Source organism: Typopeltis vanoorti, chromosome 5 (assembly GCF_054136105.1).
Source record: "Typopeltis vanoorti isolate ZY-2024b chromosome 5, IOZ_Tvanoo_1.0, whole genome shotgun sequence".
NCBI lineage: Eukaryota > Metazoa > Arthropoda > Arachnida > Uropygi > Thelyphonidae > Typopeltis > Typopeltis vanoorti.
Genome location: NC_143553.1, coordinates 165,628,259 through 165,647,697, shown reverse-complemented (window position 1 = coordinate 165,647,697; position 19,439 = coordinate 165,628,259). Strand labels below are relative to the sequence as shown.

Sequence of the window (19,439 nt, the reverse complement as noted above, 5' to 3'; positions counted from 1 at the left end):
CCAAATGCATGAAATTTAACTGATTGGCACATTCTTTTTACAAAGCTTCACTTGATTCAGAGAATGTAAAAGTTTTCTGGATGTTGGTAAGTTGTACATTAATCATTCAGTATTAGTCTTTGTTTATATGTATTTGAATAAATTTGATTTCATTGAATTTAAGATATGTATCTACAACTAAAAATTAACATTTCTAAATTATGAAGAACTTTTCCACATTCTTTTAACAATCAATTTATTTCTTCCTGTAAGAAAACTTTTGCTACAGCACTTTGGAGAGATTGATTTTTAATATAAATCACTCCTTTCAAAAATGGTAGGATGATATAATTACTACCAATTTTAAAATATTACATGCTCATTATAATATTCATTAAAACAAGTCACTCTGCTTCTGCTCCATCCAAGTTTAAGTCATCGAGCATTTCTTGGAGTGTAATTTGTGGAACATCGTCATCCATGTCATCTGTATCTACAAAGACCTTCTCACGATCTGCAGAAATAAATGATAACTGCAATTATGAATATAAAAACTACCAAAAAATTATAACTACTTATTTACAGCAAATTTTACAACTGCATTAAAACAGTAAAGGTAAGAGTTTGTGTTTCTCTTTAATGCCAAACAGTAGGGAAAGAAGAACAGTAAAAACATGTGAAAAGATTGATTATTTTTAATCTTTGTTTCATGTATGCAATTATTGATATTTTAACATAATTTCTTCATAAATTTTTGCAGTTCAAAAATGTTTCATTTACAGGTGGCATGTGTATGTGAAAGTAGGAGGGAGTGAGTTCTGACCTCTTGAATTTTTTACTGTTTATATTTCATGCTGTATTATATTACAGTACACTACAGAAATTGTTCAACATTGCTGAAGTATGCATAAAGAAGAATTAACTTAGAGTAAGTTTAAATTGGAAAGTCACTTTTAGTACATTAGGATTAGAGTTAGCAATTTTTATTTACCTTGCTAAGAACAGAAAACCTAGGTAAAAATGGAGGCAGGTAACTATTCTATAGAAAACAGAATTTGGGTGGAGAGCTTGACTACATGTGGTAACTGTCACATCTGGAGTTATGTTGGCCACATGAAATGCAAAGAAAGTGACGAAGGTCATATTAGATTGATTTGTAAGCAGTGCTTAGAAATATCAGAATTAAAACAAATTGCAGACAGTAAGCAATAAGCAGTCTGAGTCTATCTCCTTTGTGAGAGATAGCAAAGATTAGCTGATTTAAAAAAGTACTAACTTTATTTATTTACTTTTTTAATAAGTTAGGAAATTTAATGACTTTTTTTTTTTAGTTTCCTTACATTAGCTACTTAGGTGGTGTCTTTTGGAATTGTCAGTTATTGTTCGACTAGCTTTATACATTCTTGTACTAAAGATGCCTTTGATACTTAGGCGAAAATTATACTAATAAAAAAAAAATTACGTGAGTTTATTCCGGGATTATAATTTATTTAAATATCACAAGGTTATTTGTATATTAGATTAATTAATGAAATATCATTTAAATGTGGAAGTTGTTTCACTGCAGAAAAATTGTTTGGAGGGACAAGAAAAACAGTGATTGAGTCATCTAGATAATTAAAAAATTCAGTAGGTGATTTGATAGAAATCAAGTGTTCCAGTATTGAATAAGAGGTAACAATTTAGGCGAAAACAAAAGATATGGAGGCATATTTTAATAAGTCAGGATCCCTTGCTTGATTTTATCTTAGACAAAGATTCTACTTTAAAAACTACTAACATTAAAATCTGTGTTAATTCTGTATTATTTAATGCAGATTAGATTGCAATTGCAAAAATGTTACCTGAATATATGTGCCCAGGGCACATATACTCAGATTAAATAAAGTTGTAAGGAGAATGACAAAAATTCTGAGTGTTTACATTACTGAGAACAAATGATCTAAACTGGGATTGTTTAAAAGACTAAAGAATAATGTTTTGGCACTTATATTAACCACTAAGGTGAGAGAGTTAAAAAGGTATTTTATTAATAGAATGTCTGTTGGAACCTTTTTCACTTGGTTATACTATAAATTAAAGATACCAAGAAATTATATACTTGGTTTAATCCTTTATCCTAGTGTAAGCAAACAAAGTTTGCGCCTGAAGTGTTTTTAGGATTGGGGCAACTCAAGTAAAGGTGGTATGACTTCACATCACTTGCCTTAGTATCCCATACTCCAAAGCACATGAAGTCATATCACCTTTACCACGAGTTACCCCAGTCCTGAAAATACTTCAGGCACAAACTTTGTTTGCTTACTTACACTTGGATAAAGGATTAAACCAAGTATATAATTTCTTTGTATCTTTAATTTATAGTATAACCAAGTGAAGAAACTTCCAATGACCTTTCTCTAATCCAGAGTAATTTAATAATAAGGTGTGACACCTTTTGGCAACTGGTATAGGAAAATATGATTTCTGCATTACTTCAACCTCAGTATCAACATCTGAGTCTGGCTCCCACTGAAGAGATCTCAATAAAGGTTGAAACTGCTGTGGGTAGTGACCTTTCCATAATACATAACATTATACATGTCCGCAAGGAGATACTTCTCTTAGTATCCCATAATGCTTTGCATTATGGGATACTAAGAGAAGTGATGTGAAGTCATACCACCTTTGCCAAGAGTTTACCCCAGTCCTGAAAATACTTCAGGTGCATTTGTTTGCTTACACTTGGATAAGGAATTAAACCAAGTACATAATTTCTTAGTATCTAATTTATAATAGAATGTCTGGATCTGGATTTCAGAGTGAGAAATCCATGATGAGTAATAGCAGCTAACTCAATTTTAGTAGGTTATGCACCATACCTGATTATAGGTTTAATTTCTAAGACTGATTTGTTAAAAACCAGAAACGGTTTGGTGGTTCTGGTACCCACTTAAATACTGGTAGTTCCACTGAGCTAAGCAAGGCCATAAAATCTGCAATATTTTCAAAAGACTTAGAAATCACACCCAAGAAAAATTTTTAGCAAATCAATGAATGTAGATATGAAGGGCATTTCCAAATAATAATAGGAAAGGTGTTCACATTAATAACATGGAAAAAACAAACTTCAAAATGCAATTTAAATGGTATTACCTTCTTATACATGAATGCATGTAGCTGAAAGAATAAACTAATATGGTTTAAATTATTAACAAGGAAAATTAAGCTACACATTGTGAGATTCCTGAGCCCTGACATAACTATGGCGATGCTCTGAAAAGAGACTGAATAGGTAAAAGCAGAGAAGGTACATATCAGATCGATGATACAATGAATCCTTATTCAGAACAGGAACTTGAGAAAGTATAGTGTATAAAAAACATGGAGTCTATACAGTTGGGGTGCAAGCATGTTACCATAGTGGAGGAAGTAGTGATAATATGTACCAGCTGCTTAAAAGAGGTAAAAAAGTAATTTACTATTAATGAGGAATTTTAACATGGAAGATAGTGATTACGAAAATGAAACAATAATGCAACCAGTAAATTTTTGGATCACCATCAAATTTCTGATATGTACCCTCAAGGAGAATACAGAATACCATGATAGTACTATATGAAAAGTTAACATTATTATTATGAGGGTGGTCTGAAAAGTTCCCGGCCTCAACCATAGATGGCAACACTATTGCAAGTTTTTTTTTTTTTCCTCTAAGTTAGTACATATGTCATAAGCATCCATGTGAAATTGCAAGTCATTCTATCAAGTAATTTGTTTTATACAGCTGTCTGAGGCAAAAGTGTTGTCTGTATCCATTGAAATAGATCAAATTGAGTATCGTATGGTTATAAAATTCTTTGTAAAAGAAGTTTAACACCAAAAGAAATTCATAAGTTTATGGGCTGCTGAGTTTAAAAGTGCCAGCCTTGAAGATGATCCATGTGAAGGACATCCAAAAAGTGTAACACCACCGGAAATCATTGATCGAGTGCACGATATGGTATCGGATGACCAGCAAGTCTAAGTGCATGAAATTACGGAGACCATAGGCATTTCAAAAGAACGTATAGGGTACATTTTGAATATGAAAAAGCTTTGCGCAAGATGGGTGCCGCGCTTGCTCACAGCAGATTAAAAATGCACTCACATGAAAATCTCTGAACAGTGCTTGGAGCATTTTAACAAGAATAAAACTGATTTTGTGCATTGATTTATTACTATGGATGAGACTTGGATTCACCATTACCAGTTTTGTTTAGCACCAAAGAAGCCAAAGTTGGTTCCATCAGCCAAAGTTGGTTCCATCATCTTGGCATAATGCATTTTGTGTATTATCTTGAAAAGTGTAAAACAATAACTGAGGAATATTATTCTGATCTTTTAACCAGACTAGATGAAAAAATTCGTGAGAAAAGACTCGGTTTGCAGAAGAAAAAAAAATCCCCTTTCATCAGGGCAATGCACCTGCTGACAAAAGTGTTTTGGCAATGTGAAAATTAAGGGATCTGCACTATGAATTGTTGGAACATCCACTCTATTCCCCAGATTTGGCTCCCTCTAACTTCCATCTCTTCCCAAAATTAAAACTCTTCCTCGCTGGTCAGCATTTCTCTTTGAATCAAGAGGTGAGTGCAGCTGTAAAGGGGTATTTTGCAGATCTTACTGAGAACCACTACAGGGACAGGATAATGGCGCTGGAGCATCGCTGGAATAAATGTATTAGTCTTAAGGGAGATTATGTTGAAATATAAAAATAATTTTGAAATTATGAATTCGCTTTTTCATTGTTAGGCCAAGAACTTTTCAGACCACCCTTATAACTTTCATATCTTTCAATTATATCTCCTTAACTCAATTCAGTTAAGAAATCCTGTAGACTAGTACTGAGTTTATTTAGAGTATTTAAGTAAAGAAAAGACCTGAGATAGATTAATATCTCCATTTTTGATATCAGGTTTGACCCTCCCCCCCTTTCCTTCATAATGTGATCCATATAGATGATGAGTTACAGTGGAGATAATTAATGGCTTGATACTAAATCACACCTGATTTAACATCAAACCATTTTCTATATATTACCTTCAGTTCTAACTGCTGATTTTCAACTCAAATACAGACTATGCATTGTTTGATATGTCTTATTTACACTTGCAGTGTTCTGAACAGCTGTTCTCTTGGTAATTGTCATATGCCTTTTCCAGATCTACAAAACTTAAATACAGATCCTTGTTATATTCCCATGACTTCTCCTTTATTTGGCTTAAAGTATCAGGCTTGAAGACCTGATCTTGACAACCTCTATTTGGTCTCTGAAGTCAGCTTGTTCAAGTTTTCCTTTAACAATTATTCTTAGTCTCTTCTCAATGCTTGTATTTTAAATCTTACCTATTAGTTTTATTTCCTTTTTTTGAGGATTAGCCTTAGTGAATTTAGAGAAAAAAATACTTATCCCCTCCCCACCACTCCATTCCCATGAAACAAAGGAAATCGCAGAAAAGAGAACAAAAGATCTCTCTTATTCCATATGAATTGAATAAATTCATATGGAATAAGAGAGAAATTAGTCAGAACACTAAATTAGCTGTATACAAGACAGTGTTCAAACCAGTTTTAACTTATGGATCTGAGAGCTGGGTCAGAAGTAAAACACTTGCCCAAAGACTAGAGACCACAGATATAAGAGTCCTGAGAAAGATTATAGGCGTGAACAGGTGGCATCAATGACAGTATCATAATAAAAACGAGGATATTAGGAAAGTACTTGACATTGTCAACATCCAGGAATGCGTTAACAGAGCTAATCTCAGGTGGTATGGTCACTTAAACAGAATGAGTGAAGAAAGATTAGCAAAACAAGTGATCTCTTCCAGGTTGGCAGCAAAACGACCCAGAGAAAGACCAAGATATAGGTGGATTGATACGGTACAAAGTGCCTTAGATGATAGAAACATAAGATCTGATAATGTTGGAGTCTTGACACGTAACAGACTGATTTGGAGGAAAATTGTAGATAGGAAGTTAGTAATGATGTAATTTTTTTCATGTAGTACTATCATATCCTGTACACCCCTTGAGGGTACATGGCAGGAATTTGATGATGATAATGATATATTCACTATTATGAAGGTTTTGAGTGTTTACTGTTTAGAATAGTGAGCTTAATATAGCATTGATTCTATGGGACCTAGACTGGGACTTTTCCATAATTCATTATAGTGGTGTTCACTACCTTTGTCGCATCAAGGGCTCACTTTAGTGAGTACAGGAGTGGCAAACCCAAGGTACCTCATGCTGGACCATGCCTTACTTCATGTAATATACATCTGTTATATTATCTGTAGACTGGTCCCTCCCCTTTTCTTTTTCTTCTTGCTGCTTTTCCCCCTACCCCAATGCTAGAGTATTTCAGAGCTAGGGAATGAATCTTTCCTGTTTAGCTATTTCATTTAATCTTATGCAGTGGGAGTCTGTCTTCTTTCCTAGGTATTCACCTCACCTAGTAGGCTGAAGTCCCAACCCACCTGGCCAATGTGGGATGAACTGGGACCAAAACCTCTCACATATAGTAGGTGCCCTCCCTTGATGAGTCCCTGGACTCCTTGGAGGTGCCATATAATAATAGTATTATGTGGAAAGGGCCTCTGCACAACCTTACCACTTTTGTTTTCTTGCAGCGACTTCACTCCAAAATGCCAATATAATTGTACCTTTTATATCATGCTGCGTTGGTTGTTGTGCAGAATAATCCGAGCCACATTCAAGGCTTACACAGAGGATCCTGTCCAAGAAGTATAGTACAGTCTCCAACAAAAGTCAGTGATATTGTGAACAAGGAATACAGAAAATATGGAATTAATCTTAGAGGAGAACTTTACATAGGAAAATGGAATGTATGGGATCTACAAATGGGTATGCTTGATATTGTTTATAAAGAGGTGGAAAGGTATAAAACTGACATCATGGGAATTAAAGAATCGGATGGAATGGAGAAAGTCACTTCAAAAGACATGATGGTAAGCAAGTTGTTTATCCAGGAGGTGACTCAAAGTATCATGGGTAACTGTGATAGTGAAGACAGTTCAGGCAAGAGCCCTTTTTGGTTATAATCCCATTAATGGCAGGATACTTTGTATTAGACTTAAAGCTCATCCTACCAACATGTCAATCTTGGTAGTTTATGAACCGCACACAGATAGGCCTGATGAAGAGAGAGAGAGGAATTTTATGAAATCTACAGATTGATTTGACTGCCTACCAAAGAGAGATGTACTTTACTTCTTAGGGGACTTTAATGCAAAAAGTGGGAAAGAGTATGAGAGTAAGGTCTGAGCATGGCATGTTTGGTCTGGGTGAACATAATACCTGGTGTCAAAGACTTTTGGAATTCGCCCATGCTAGCAGATTAGTTATTACCAATACTTGCTTCCAGAAACATCTATGATGGACCTATACTTGGACATTTAATATTAAAAGGTAAAAGCACGCCAGATTGATTACATCCTGGCACTCCAACAGTGGAGGACAAGCATCTCTGATGTGTATACCTGTCCTGGAGCAGACTGTGTTACAGACTATCAGCTAGTAAGAGCCAAATTAAGACTAAGACTCCAAAACCTTCCAAGTCAGACATATCCCATAAGACTGGATGTCAGAGTAATTTCTGGGTTCACAGAAAAAAGCAACATCAACTTGGTTATATGATCTTTTGGAGATTAGTGAGGGAGAATTCACATAAAATGCTTTGGGAAGAAGTCAAGGTTATAATGTAGGATACAGCCAAGAAGTATCATGGCCCAATAAGAAGACCAAGAGACCCATGGATATCAGATTCAACTTGGGAAATAATCAAAAGAAGGTGGCTGGAAAAACAAAGAGACACAGGGACTGAAGAATATAAGAGATTACATACAAAATGTCAGAAGAGCCATCAAGCAGGACAAAGAAAGGTTTTATACTAATAAATATGAAGAGATAGAATTCCAAATGAAGTGGCACAATCAAAGAGGATAAGGAAAATTTGGAGGAGCCCTATCACCAGGAAAACTTTGATTTGGAACCTCCTCCACTTAGGCATGAGGTTGAAAGAGCAGTTAAACAACTTAACAGTAATAAAGCCCCAGGAGCAGATAGAATCCTAACAGAGTTAATTAAGGCTACAGAAAATGGAGGGATAAGTATTTCATAGATTGATTACAAGGATATGGGAGACAGGATCATGGCCTAGAGACTGGAAGAAATCAATTTATCTACCATTACATAAGAAGGAAAATACAAGGAGAAAATATCGTATGAAGGATTGCAAAAACTATAGAACTATTATTTTAATCTCTCATGCAAGCAAGATTTCATTAAAGATCATTCTACGTAGGCTGTTCAATAACTTATTGAACAGCCTACGTAGAATGGAAGCGTCCATTGCTGAAGCCATTCTTCAGCAATGGATGCTTCCTTGGACGTGCTGTACCATTGTCTGTAAAACATCTGCATAGTATGAGCCGTTTACAGTATTCCCGGGTTCTACAGCATGTTGGTAAACAATGCCTTCGTAGTCAAAAAACATTATGGTCATAACTTACCAGCCAATTTTACAGTTTTTGCTTTCTTGGGGGTAGGCAAAGACAGATGCTTCCATTCACTGCTTTGTTGTTTCATTGTAGGGTCATAGTGATACAACCAAGCTTCATCTGCTGTAATGATGCGTTTTAAGAAGTTGTCGCCTTCTTGTTCCAGTCTTTCTTTCCATTCTGTGCACACATCCACTCGATGCTGCATTTGCTCTGGTGTCAAGAGTTTGGGAATCCATTGGGTGCAAACACGTTTCAGTCCCAAATGTTCAGCCATGATTGAGTGAACACTTCCCACAGAAATATTCAGGACAACATGCAGCTGGCATACTGTAATTCTGCGATCCTCCTTGATGATAATCGCTGCTGTGTTGATCATTGTTTCTGTGATGGACGTTGAAGGTCTTCCCTCATGTTCAAGATCTTCTGCATTTTGCCTTCCTTCCTTAAAAGTTTTATGCCAGCGAAAAACACTTGCCCTCGACATTGCTTCATCGTGGAAAGCTTCGTGTATCATGTTAAAAGTGTCCGATGCCGATTTTTGCAAACGTACACAAAATTTAATCGCACAACGCTGTTCCAAGGATGCTTCCATTTTGACAACTGGTCGCGGCTCGTAGGCATGCCGAAACAAGCTTGCGTTTAGTCACGTGACACTCTGGCACATCAGCCCGTATACGCCATCTATCAACCACTTTTGTTAATACAGACAGCAACATTTCTTTATTACACAGAAATTAATATTGTGATGAGTGCTTTCGTGACAGTAAAATTAGTCTTATTACTTATTGAACAGCCCTTGTAAATAAGATCGAGGCCAAAATTGAAGCAGAAATGTTTCGATTTTGTTTGAAGAACAAGTATGTATTAGGAAAGTAAGGGTACCACAGATCAGATCCTTCGCTTCAGATCATAGAAAAGTTGAAAGAATTTACACTTCCTATGGTAATATATTTCATAGACTACTACTAAAGCTTTTCACTCTGTTCAGCATATGACTGTGGGAAGTAATGAAAAGAATGGGTTTTTCTCAACACACTATTAGGTTGATAGCTAACTTGTACAGTGAACAAGAAATAATGGTAAGAACAGGTGTTGGATTAACTGATTGGATTCAGGTTTGAAAGGCAGTTAAGTAAGGACTCCTACTTTCTCCTCACTTGTTTAGTATACATGTGGAGGACATCATGCATGAAGCATTGAATGAGCTCAGCACAGGAATTAGGATAAGTGGTAGATTGATCAGTAATCTGAGGTATGCTGATGATACTGTACTCCTCTGTAATGACAAGGAAGAACAAGGACAAATTCTTGATAAAGTTAACAAGGTCAGTAATAACAGAGGACTTCAACTCAATCCTAGCAAGACAAAGATTATGGTTACGTTAAAGATACTAAGAAATTTTATAAACTTGGTTTTAATCCTTTTTCCTAAGTAAGCAAACAGACAATTAAGTCAAGTTCGCGCCTGAACATAGTTCAGGTCTGAGGCAACTCATGGTAAAGGTGGAGTAAGCTCTGATCATGTTAGAGGTTTAACGGAATATTAACAGCACTAAGAAAGGATTAAAACTAATTTTAATACTTCCAATATTTCGTCTCCGTCACAAAGACGTCTTCGGGGATTACAAAAACTTTTTGTAACAACACAAATACCATACAAAGTGAAACTAAAGTCCTATCTAGGTGGTGCACCCTCTATGGGCATTCGCAGGTGGCCTGGGATGTAAAGAGGGATCTCGGATAATTAAAGTTTCCCAAATTTTGGGAAGTTTAATGCAACCATATTTGTTTAAATTAGGTTGATTCCTGAGTGCAGATGCAAAGAATAGTCTTTCTTTTTTGAATTTACTATGGTGGAGCATGGTAGTTTTTTTGTATGTATCCAAAACATGGTCTGCAAGGCCAGACTGACCATAATCGTGTTTGCAGAAGTAAGAACTGTGTTCTTCTAACCGGATGGATGCTGACCTGCCTGCTTGAAGTGCAAATAGCAGGAAATGTAAAAAAACATTAAAAAAAGGCAAAAAGATGACTTTCTACTAGTATGTGAGTCTACATACTAGATTACAAAATTTAATAACTGAAAATAAATGAATTTACAATGTACTTACATTTATCTATTTAAAAAAATCTTTAATTGTTGATTGTTTTCGCTTTTCGTTTTTTTTTTTTGACTTAGCGCCACATTGCTTTGCATTGAGTTCAATGCTTGACCTTTTTTTTACTATCGTGTTCAAAGTGGACATGGAGAGTCCAAAATCTTATGCTAAATGCACACTTGTTCCGGCATGCCAATTTACATGTCGCAGAATTGCCATCTTTTTTTCTACCGAAATACATTTTCTGTCTTTTTTCTCCATGTTACTAACATGGATAATCCACCACCGCAACTTGAAAGCAACTTTCACATGCTAAATTACGTTGCAGAAATTCTGCAATATCAATTCGTACTGTGATTGAAAAATCACGGTATCGCTCATCACTACACAGTACTGCTGCATGCGTGCAAGTCACCGTGATGGCGGGAACGAAACTACAGCCGAAAGCAATGCCACCTGAGAACAGAAATGCGCAGATTTCCGCTGAAATTGATTCGAAAATCGGTATTGCCACTGAGAAAAAAAATGCAAATCACGGGAAATAACATCCACATCAAGTTGTTAATGGCAGGAAAACAATACATCGAGAGAAGAGGCCTTAAGACGGGACCAACAGAAAATGACGTAAATGGCAGGAAAATGTAAATTGCAGGAATGTAAAAATGGGGTTTTACTGTGTGTGTATATATATATATATATATATATATATATAGACACACACACACACATATAAACAGAAGCTTTGAGTTATGCTATGTGTAAAGCCTGGGATTCATTTCCTACTCTGCTGTTTAGGTCACCCAGAAAGTCAGTCTTTCCTTTTTCAACTATCCCCTTTAATAAATCAAAAAATTCCTCTACTTCTTTTTTTTTTTACTGGAATCTTCTATGAGACACAAATAAGCCCCATTTTTCCAAATTCCCATTCTGCACTTTGCCCACATAACTCAGATGAAATTGCCTGCTGTTCAAGAATTTGTTTTGAGCATTAAATACTTTTTCCTTTTCCTGTTCACTATTGCTTGAATATACAACATCTTGTGGATATTATTTAGAAGTATCTAAATTTGTTTCAGTCTTCTCATCTTGGCACTGCTGACAGTTCATCTACTGAATATGAAATTAACATAATGGGTGCTGAATTTCAACAGTAAGCTTATCGCAATGCATACATAATTTGTGCTACTTCCAACATTTAACCATACAACAACATATATGCTCCATACTACTGAAAACATTCAATTAACATGGAAAGACCCTCTTTATTAGATGAAAACTAATCAGTAAATTTAATTGCATTTCCTTTCCATCACAATGCAAAATGATTCATGCTTTAAAACAGCTGCTCCATTCTATAGAAACTATTACTGGCTGTGTAAATTTTCTAAATCAGATCATGTTTTCACCTAATATTATTGAAAAAGGGCCTCATAACTAAATGTAGTCCCCAAGGATTATTTACAAGAATGTCAGTTATACTGTGGTGTATCACACCCAGAAAATATATTTCTGGATGATGTCATTAATTCTTTTCTTCAATATGTGTTTCTTACTTACCCATATAAATATTAACATTCTGCCTGAAAGCTGGATCTTCTTCTAAATCTTCCAGAAAGTCTGTGTAATCCCTATTTAAAAAGTATATATTTTATTAGAATAAGTCATTTAAATTATATCATTTGAGCCTGTTAATAAGATTTACATTTTTTTTAATCAAATTTAGTTACCATGTATTTTAAACAAAAAATTGTTTAGACGATAGGCAAATTTTCTGCTATGAGAAATAAATAACAAATTATTGCAGTGATTAAGAACATGAATACATATGAATTTCTTCATTACAATGCAGTATATATTTTCAAGAAATTGATTTAAAAAAAGCAACTATATTTCTTAATGTAGACAAGATTAGCAACTCTATAGCATTAATTAGATTGCTATGAAGTGAAGTGACTTAGCCATGACAGGCCATCACAAGAAAATGATGAAATGTTGATGTATATTTATTAAGTAACACCATTTTTTCATATCCTAATATTAAGATAAGCTCATGAAATGTCCTCTTCCAACTATAAGAAACACTAATAAGTGGAATCATTAGCATTAATTACATGTGCATTTGTCAGATCTGACATTTCTTATCAAAGAATGCCAAACTGTGAATCCTCTCATTTTAACCTGTTCCATCTCTATTTCTCTGTAGATTGTTATAAATAAGTGAAAAAGATCCAAGTGGTTATCTTTGAAGCTTGATTGCTTGCAGTCCAAATACTGAGATCATTTTCTTGAGGACCTCAGGGTTCACAACTCAAGGTGGTTTCTCTACTCCAGTTCTACTGACCAAACTGGAAAATATGCAGATATCTGATGTCAGCAATAATCTTTCGCAAACTGTTCATTATTATTAAATAACTAGAATAAAAATAATCCTCTTCACCCACCTTTAATCTCTTCTTACAGTTCTCTTCAGACCATAACTTTATCCAAGTTTCCTTTTCAACATGATTTCTCACCCAGCCACTATGTCTCATGCACCATAATGCTTTCAGAGGAGATGCCCTCCATGTTTTGCTCTTTTGACACAAACGCATCCAACCATATAATTGAAATAATGGTACTCAATCTCCATTCTACTCAAACTTCCAGAATACTGTCCTTGGTTTTCCAACCAAGAAAGTCATCTTGGAAAGGGGGGGGGGGGGGTATGGTAGAATCAGAAGTGGCTGAAAAGCTACTTTAAGCTTCATTCTCAGCTTACACTGCAACATGCAAAATACCATAAAAAAAATCTGACTTTGAAAGAATCAACTGCAGAAAGTTTGTCTCTTGCTCAAATGGCAGGCAAGCCTACCAAATCCACTGAATACAATAGGTTAGTAGTCTTGATCTAGTGGAAACAAGAATGACTTCTGTACATCCGTGTTTTCGCCTGTCACACATCCAGATGATACATACTGTAATAACATCACCCAAAGACGAGGTGGCTGACTTCCTGGCAATATTTTTCTCAAGCTTCTGCACAGATGACCAAGGCAAATATCTCCTACTTTACTATGAAGTGCTCAGTGCATGCCTTCTCTATTCAAAAGAATCCTGATTAGTTTGGATACCAACAAGACTTCTGGTTGTTATGGTATTCCCCCAATTGTGATGAAAACATTCTAGAATTAGCACTCATTCTGTATCATTCTCGCAATCTTTCCACACCTATCCTTCAATATAAAAAATGTTTAGATGACAGGCAAATTTTCTGCTATGAGAAATAAATAACAAATTATTGCAGTGATTAAGAACATGAATACATATGAATTTCTTCATTACAATGCAGTATATATTTTCAAGAAATTGATTTAAAAAAAGCAACTATATTTCTTAATGTAGACAAGATTAGCAACTCTATAGCATTAATTAGATTGCTATGAAGCGAAGTGACTTAGCCATGACAGGCCATTGAGCCCATCACATGAAAATGCTGAAATGTTGATGTATATTTATTAAGTAACACCATTTTTTCATATTCTAATATTAAGATAAGCTCATGAAATGTCCTCTTCCAACTATAAGAAACACTAATAAGTGGAATCATTAGCATTAATTACCTGTGCATTTGTCAGATCTGACATTTCTTATCAAAGAATACCAAACTGTGAATCCTCTCTGCAGAGTGTGATAAATATGGGAAAAGATCCAAGTGGTTATCTTTGAAGCTTGATTGCTTGCAGTCCAAATACTGAGATCATTTTCAGTGTTTGAAAATCAACCTCAGGGTTCACAAGAAATTGAACCTATATTCAACCTATTCCAAAGAAAGGTGATATATATATTTCACTGTGCTCAACCACTGTACTTTTCTTGAAAATAATGGGATAAGTCAATCAACAGTCACGTTCTTCATCAACTTAAGACCCCACCAAGTAATCAGTGACCATCAATATGATTCCCTCCAGCATCTGCCTTTGGACATAAGGCATGAAACAATTTGGAGATACTCATATAGTTGCTTTTTAGACATTTTCAAAAGCATTTGTTTATGATGAATGATGGAGAAAATGGCAGTCTAGTCAAAAAGGATGAAATGTAGACCAAAAGATGGTAGTTTAGTGAGGTCTTTAGTGCTACATTTCATCCTTTTTGACTACACTGCCATTTTCTCCATCATTCACATATTACTTCCTTTTTTCAGATTTTACTGAAAAGGCTGCAGTACCACAAGACTCTGTAGTACTTTCACCTGCACTGTTTCTCTTATGCCATTCCTCTTTTTCATCTGACAAACACTGAAATCAATCTCACATATTGAAAAATACAAAATCCTCCATAACCAATGCTTAAACATTAATCCACCTGCCATATTTCATTGGGGATGAGGACAACCTTGTCAATTTCAATGTTATCAAATCACGATCCAATCTTATTTTACATACACACAAATTATACTTCACCTCTAAATACAAGATCAGATCTCTCGTTCTCTATTCTTCTTGGACTGACTTACACCTCTAGCTTTTCTTGGCATAAAAGCATCACATCCAGAGATTCTGCAGCCTACATTCCTTTTCCATTCAAGGTACTTCTCACTCATACAACTATTCCAAGTTTTTTTTTTTTTTTTTTAAGTGAAACTTATAGCACATTTGTGCCATGTGTTTCAAGAGGTGATTACAAAGAAGAAATATGAACTTGTACATATGTTATTTGAATAACTGGAGGTACTGCCCTTTGGGAAAGTCAGTTGAGGAAGATTCTAGAGCACTGAGGTAGACAGAATGAAGGATGAGAAGTTGGTCCAGTATGTTTGAAACTTTACAGTGAATAAATGACAGCAGTTGCTCATGTATGTACAGGTTTGAAGGTAAAGTGGAGGAATGGTAATACACTGAACAGAGCTCACGAAAATACTAATAGAAAAGTGTAAGACAGAAACAAAGCAACTATGAGGAGGTGGACTTAAATGGATTACCCTCGTCTAGATAGCAACAGGCTTTTTTAGGGAGGTTTTGCACCACCCCAAACATAAAAATATTATTCTAGGGGTATAGCAAATCTGAGATTTATAGAGCTAGATCTCAGATTTACTATACCCTAGATAATATTTTTATATTTGGGGTGGTGCAAAACCTCCCTAAAAAAGCCTGTTGCTATCTAGAAGAGGGTAACCCATTTAAGTCCACCTCCTTATAGTTGCTTTGTTTCTGTCTTACACTTTTCTATTAGTATTTTCGTGAGCTCTGTTCAGTGTATTACCATTCCTCCACTTTACCTTCAAACCTGTACATACATGAGCAACTGCTGTCATTTATTCACTGTAAAGTTTCAAACATACTGAACCAACTTCTCATCCTCATCTTTCATTCTGTCTACCTCAGTGCTCTAGAATAGTCTTCCTCAACTGACTTTCCCAAAGGACAATACCTCCAGTTATTCAAATAACATTATCTACAAGTTCATCTTTCTTCTTTGTAATCATCTCTTGAAACACGTAGCACAAATGTGCTATAAGTTTCACTTAAAAAAAAAAAACTTGCAATAAACAAAATCTAATGTAACAATTTATAAAGAGCACCTAAGATTTGACAGAAATGGTTTAGAAAATAAACACTTTTTTTTTTCAGTTTAAGTGAGCGAGTTTGTTATAATAGTGTTACCTATGATCTGCACAAATATTTTATCTTAATGATTTCTAAATCCATCCCACAGCCATTTTTCTTTCTAAATACTTTAGCAAACATAGGAACCCCCAGGAATTTGCTATAATGAATTTACTTTAGAAGTGCTGTACATATAATGCAAGCATCATATGGATTGAGTCTTTTTGGCAGTTTGTTATGATGAGAGAGTATTATAAAAGTGCTGCTTGATATTACTAACAGAGAGTTGACCGTTTCATTTATTTATTTATTTTGTATTTTTTTAATTTGATTAACACTTCTTTTGGTGCAGGTGGGGGAAGAGAGGATTTCAATGATTTATTGTCATAAATAGAAACTTTAAAAGGTACTTGTGTGGCTCTGTGGGAATCGGCCTTGCATCCACACTGCAAGGCCACCTGAAGAAAGACTTATAGGTTCAATTCTAGTTGCAACCAGAGAAACTTTTTCTAACTTATTCTTCAGCCAGTTCGAGTTTGTTGATATTTGGCACAGGCAAATAGATTTTTTTTCTCATTGAGGTTTTAATCCAGTATCTAAAACTACTACTGCCATCTTGTGACCTAACCAGTAACATTCATATTATTGTCTGCAATAGTGTGAATACTAGTTTTTTTTGTTTTTTTTTGAGAAAATTCTTGAAAAGTCTTAATTCACTGATGATGAGGACTACTATCATTGAAGACAAAAGATGAATATTGGCTGCCCACATGTCTTCAGAAAGTTAGAGCTAAAGTTCCATTTACACCCTTTAGGGAAGAGAAGGACATCAGGGCTTTTTCTTTTTTTATTTACATGAAAGCTAAGTTGAAAATCTATTACTGGGTTTCAACATGTGCTAATGTTACAGCCTCTTCATAAACATTTTTTCTTTATGTTATAAATAATACATTTGATTTGGAAATGATTTACCTGTTAACACTACTTGTATCTGTTTCCATGTCTACATCTAATCTCTTCAATTTCCATTTCCTCCTCCTATGCCGAGAAGACTTCTCACCATAGATTTTTTTCACCAAAATCTGAAATGGAATATTATTTCACAGTTCACTAGCAATATTTAAAATTACAATTTTAGATTGATTTTTATTAAAGCCTAAATGTAATATTTCTTTTGTAACATGCAGCATTTTTTGCATATGGTGGACTCATTCAATTTCCTCCAACCCCTTCCAAAAATCTAAGTGTACTGTCATTTTTCTAACTATAATTTATTCAGGAGAATATATCAAAACACAGAATGGTCAAAAAAGATTAGAGATGGAGCCATTGTCGAAGGGTGGTGGTTTCTTCTCTAATTTTTTGTAAGGAGACTATTTTTCAACAAGAGACCATCCATTATTTCCAGATGTATACATTAAATGCTACTATTAATTAATCACTAAGGAATTCCATAATTTGAAATACCAGGTTGTATTCCAGTCTTTCCCAAGGAATCTCATGAAAGAGAATAAAAATTTAAAAAGAAAATAGTGCAATTATCGTGTCTTGATTAGTTCACAACCACAATATTAATTGTGGACTAATAGTGGCAATGGTCTAAAAATCCCAAGAATATGGATGGCATATTCTATTTTACTCATAATTAAGACTAAGTAATCTAAGATCTTAACTCTAATATAACAATACATTGCAGGCGTAGACTTCTGTGGCTAATTGGTTCAAAAGATATATTTCAGTGATTAAACCACATTTTTTTTATTATTCAGTTATATAAAACATTGAAATAATAGTTCCCGCCAAGTTTCGTAAATCACAGGATTTACATCTTCAGGGGGTAAATAGTATAACTTAAAGTTTAAACAAGAGAATTAATAAATACAAATCATAACCATCTGGCTATTCATAAAACTCAAATAACAGAATGCAGATATATAACGTTATTCACGTTGAACAATACTGGACAATGTCACGTGTTCTTGTTCATACAGTCTGAGCTCAGATTGAGGTAGATTTTTTTATTAGAGCTGACAACACTTGATGGAGAATTAAACCTTGATTTTTATTGCATCATTGGGTTGGGTTTTTTAGCATATTAGCAGCTTCTTTAAATTTTCTTATATAACTGTTATGTTATATTTCTTATATAACAATGTATAACATTGTCGTTTTTTGCCAGAGTACATCGTGTCCAGTGGAAGTGATATGGAAAGCAAGACCTGTTTTTTGTTCGCTTAATTTCACCTTAGTTTAATCTTAGTCTTAATTTAATCTTAGTTTCACCAACTAAGGCTGTTGGCATCTTCAGGGTACATAACTGATTACTTTTTAGTGCTTTACATTAGTTATGTACCCTGAAGATGCCAACAGCCTTAGTTGGTGAAACTAGTTGGTATAACATAGTTGTTTATTATATGCACTTGATCAATATAATCCCATTAAAAGTCATTCCAGAGCTTTTTGGTCAAGAAAATTAAACGTTTTTTTAACACAAGTGAAAAACTTCCAACAACCTTTCTCTAATCTAGAGTAACTTAATAAGGTGTGACACCTTTTGGCAACTGGTATAGGAAAATATGATTACTGCATTACTTCAACCTTAGTGTCACCTCTAGGTTTGGCTCCCACTGAAGAGACCTCAAAGGTCGAAACTGGTCTGGGTAATGAACCTTCCCATAATGCATGTCTGCAAGGAGATGTGCTTTGCATTATGGGATACTAAGGCAAGTGATGTGAAGTCATACCACCTTTACCACGAGTTTCCACAGTCCTGAAAATACTCCAGGCTCAAAATGTTTGCTTACGTTTGGATAAAGGATTAAACTAAGTACAAGTAACCCTCATAAAACACAGATGTTAGGTTCCATAGAAATGCAGCTTTATACGAGACATAGATCACATAGAAAAAGTAGGGTTAGATTCCGAAATAGTTTTTTTTTTTTAATTATATAAACAACAATGACATATCAAACAAAAACAATATTTTTATTTAATTCAGGTAATTTACGTAAGTTAAGAAAACAAACTATGACAAATATGTAATATAAAATTCTAAAAATTACAAATTGTACATAGATTTCATTGCACATAATGCATAAATATTTTAGACACAATAAAATAAAGCGCATATTTTAATCGTCATCAGTCTTCAGAAATAACATTTCGTAGATGTTCTTTAAGTGGCCTGAGGTCGTCACCACTTGAAATCTCTTTGACATCATTTG

The 19,439-nt window shown here is 34.6% G+C and overlaps 1 protein-coding gene across 1 annotated transcript in view; it reads right to left on the bottom strand.

Moving 5' to 3' along the window:
* Positions 1-220: 220 nt before the first annotated feature.
* The window catches only part of Nmd3 (60S ribosomal export protein NMD3), a 185,823-nt gene continuing 166,604 nt past the window's right edge, over positions 221-19,439 (bottom strand). Inside the window, exons 11-13 of the mRNA XM_090393542.1 lie at positions 17,188-17,297; positions 12,185-12,255; positions 221-493 (exon numbers count right to left, since the gene is read on the bottom strand). Coding sequence (XP_090249668.1) covers positions 384-493; positions 12,185-12,255; positions 17,188-17,297 — 291 coding nt within the window. The 3' untranslated portion in view covers positions 221-383. The remainder of the gene's footprint in view (positions 494-12,184; positions 12,256-17,187; positions 17,298-19,439) is intronic.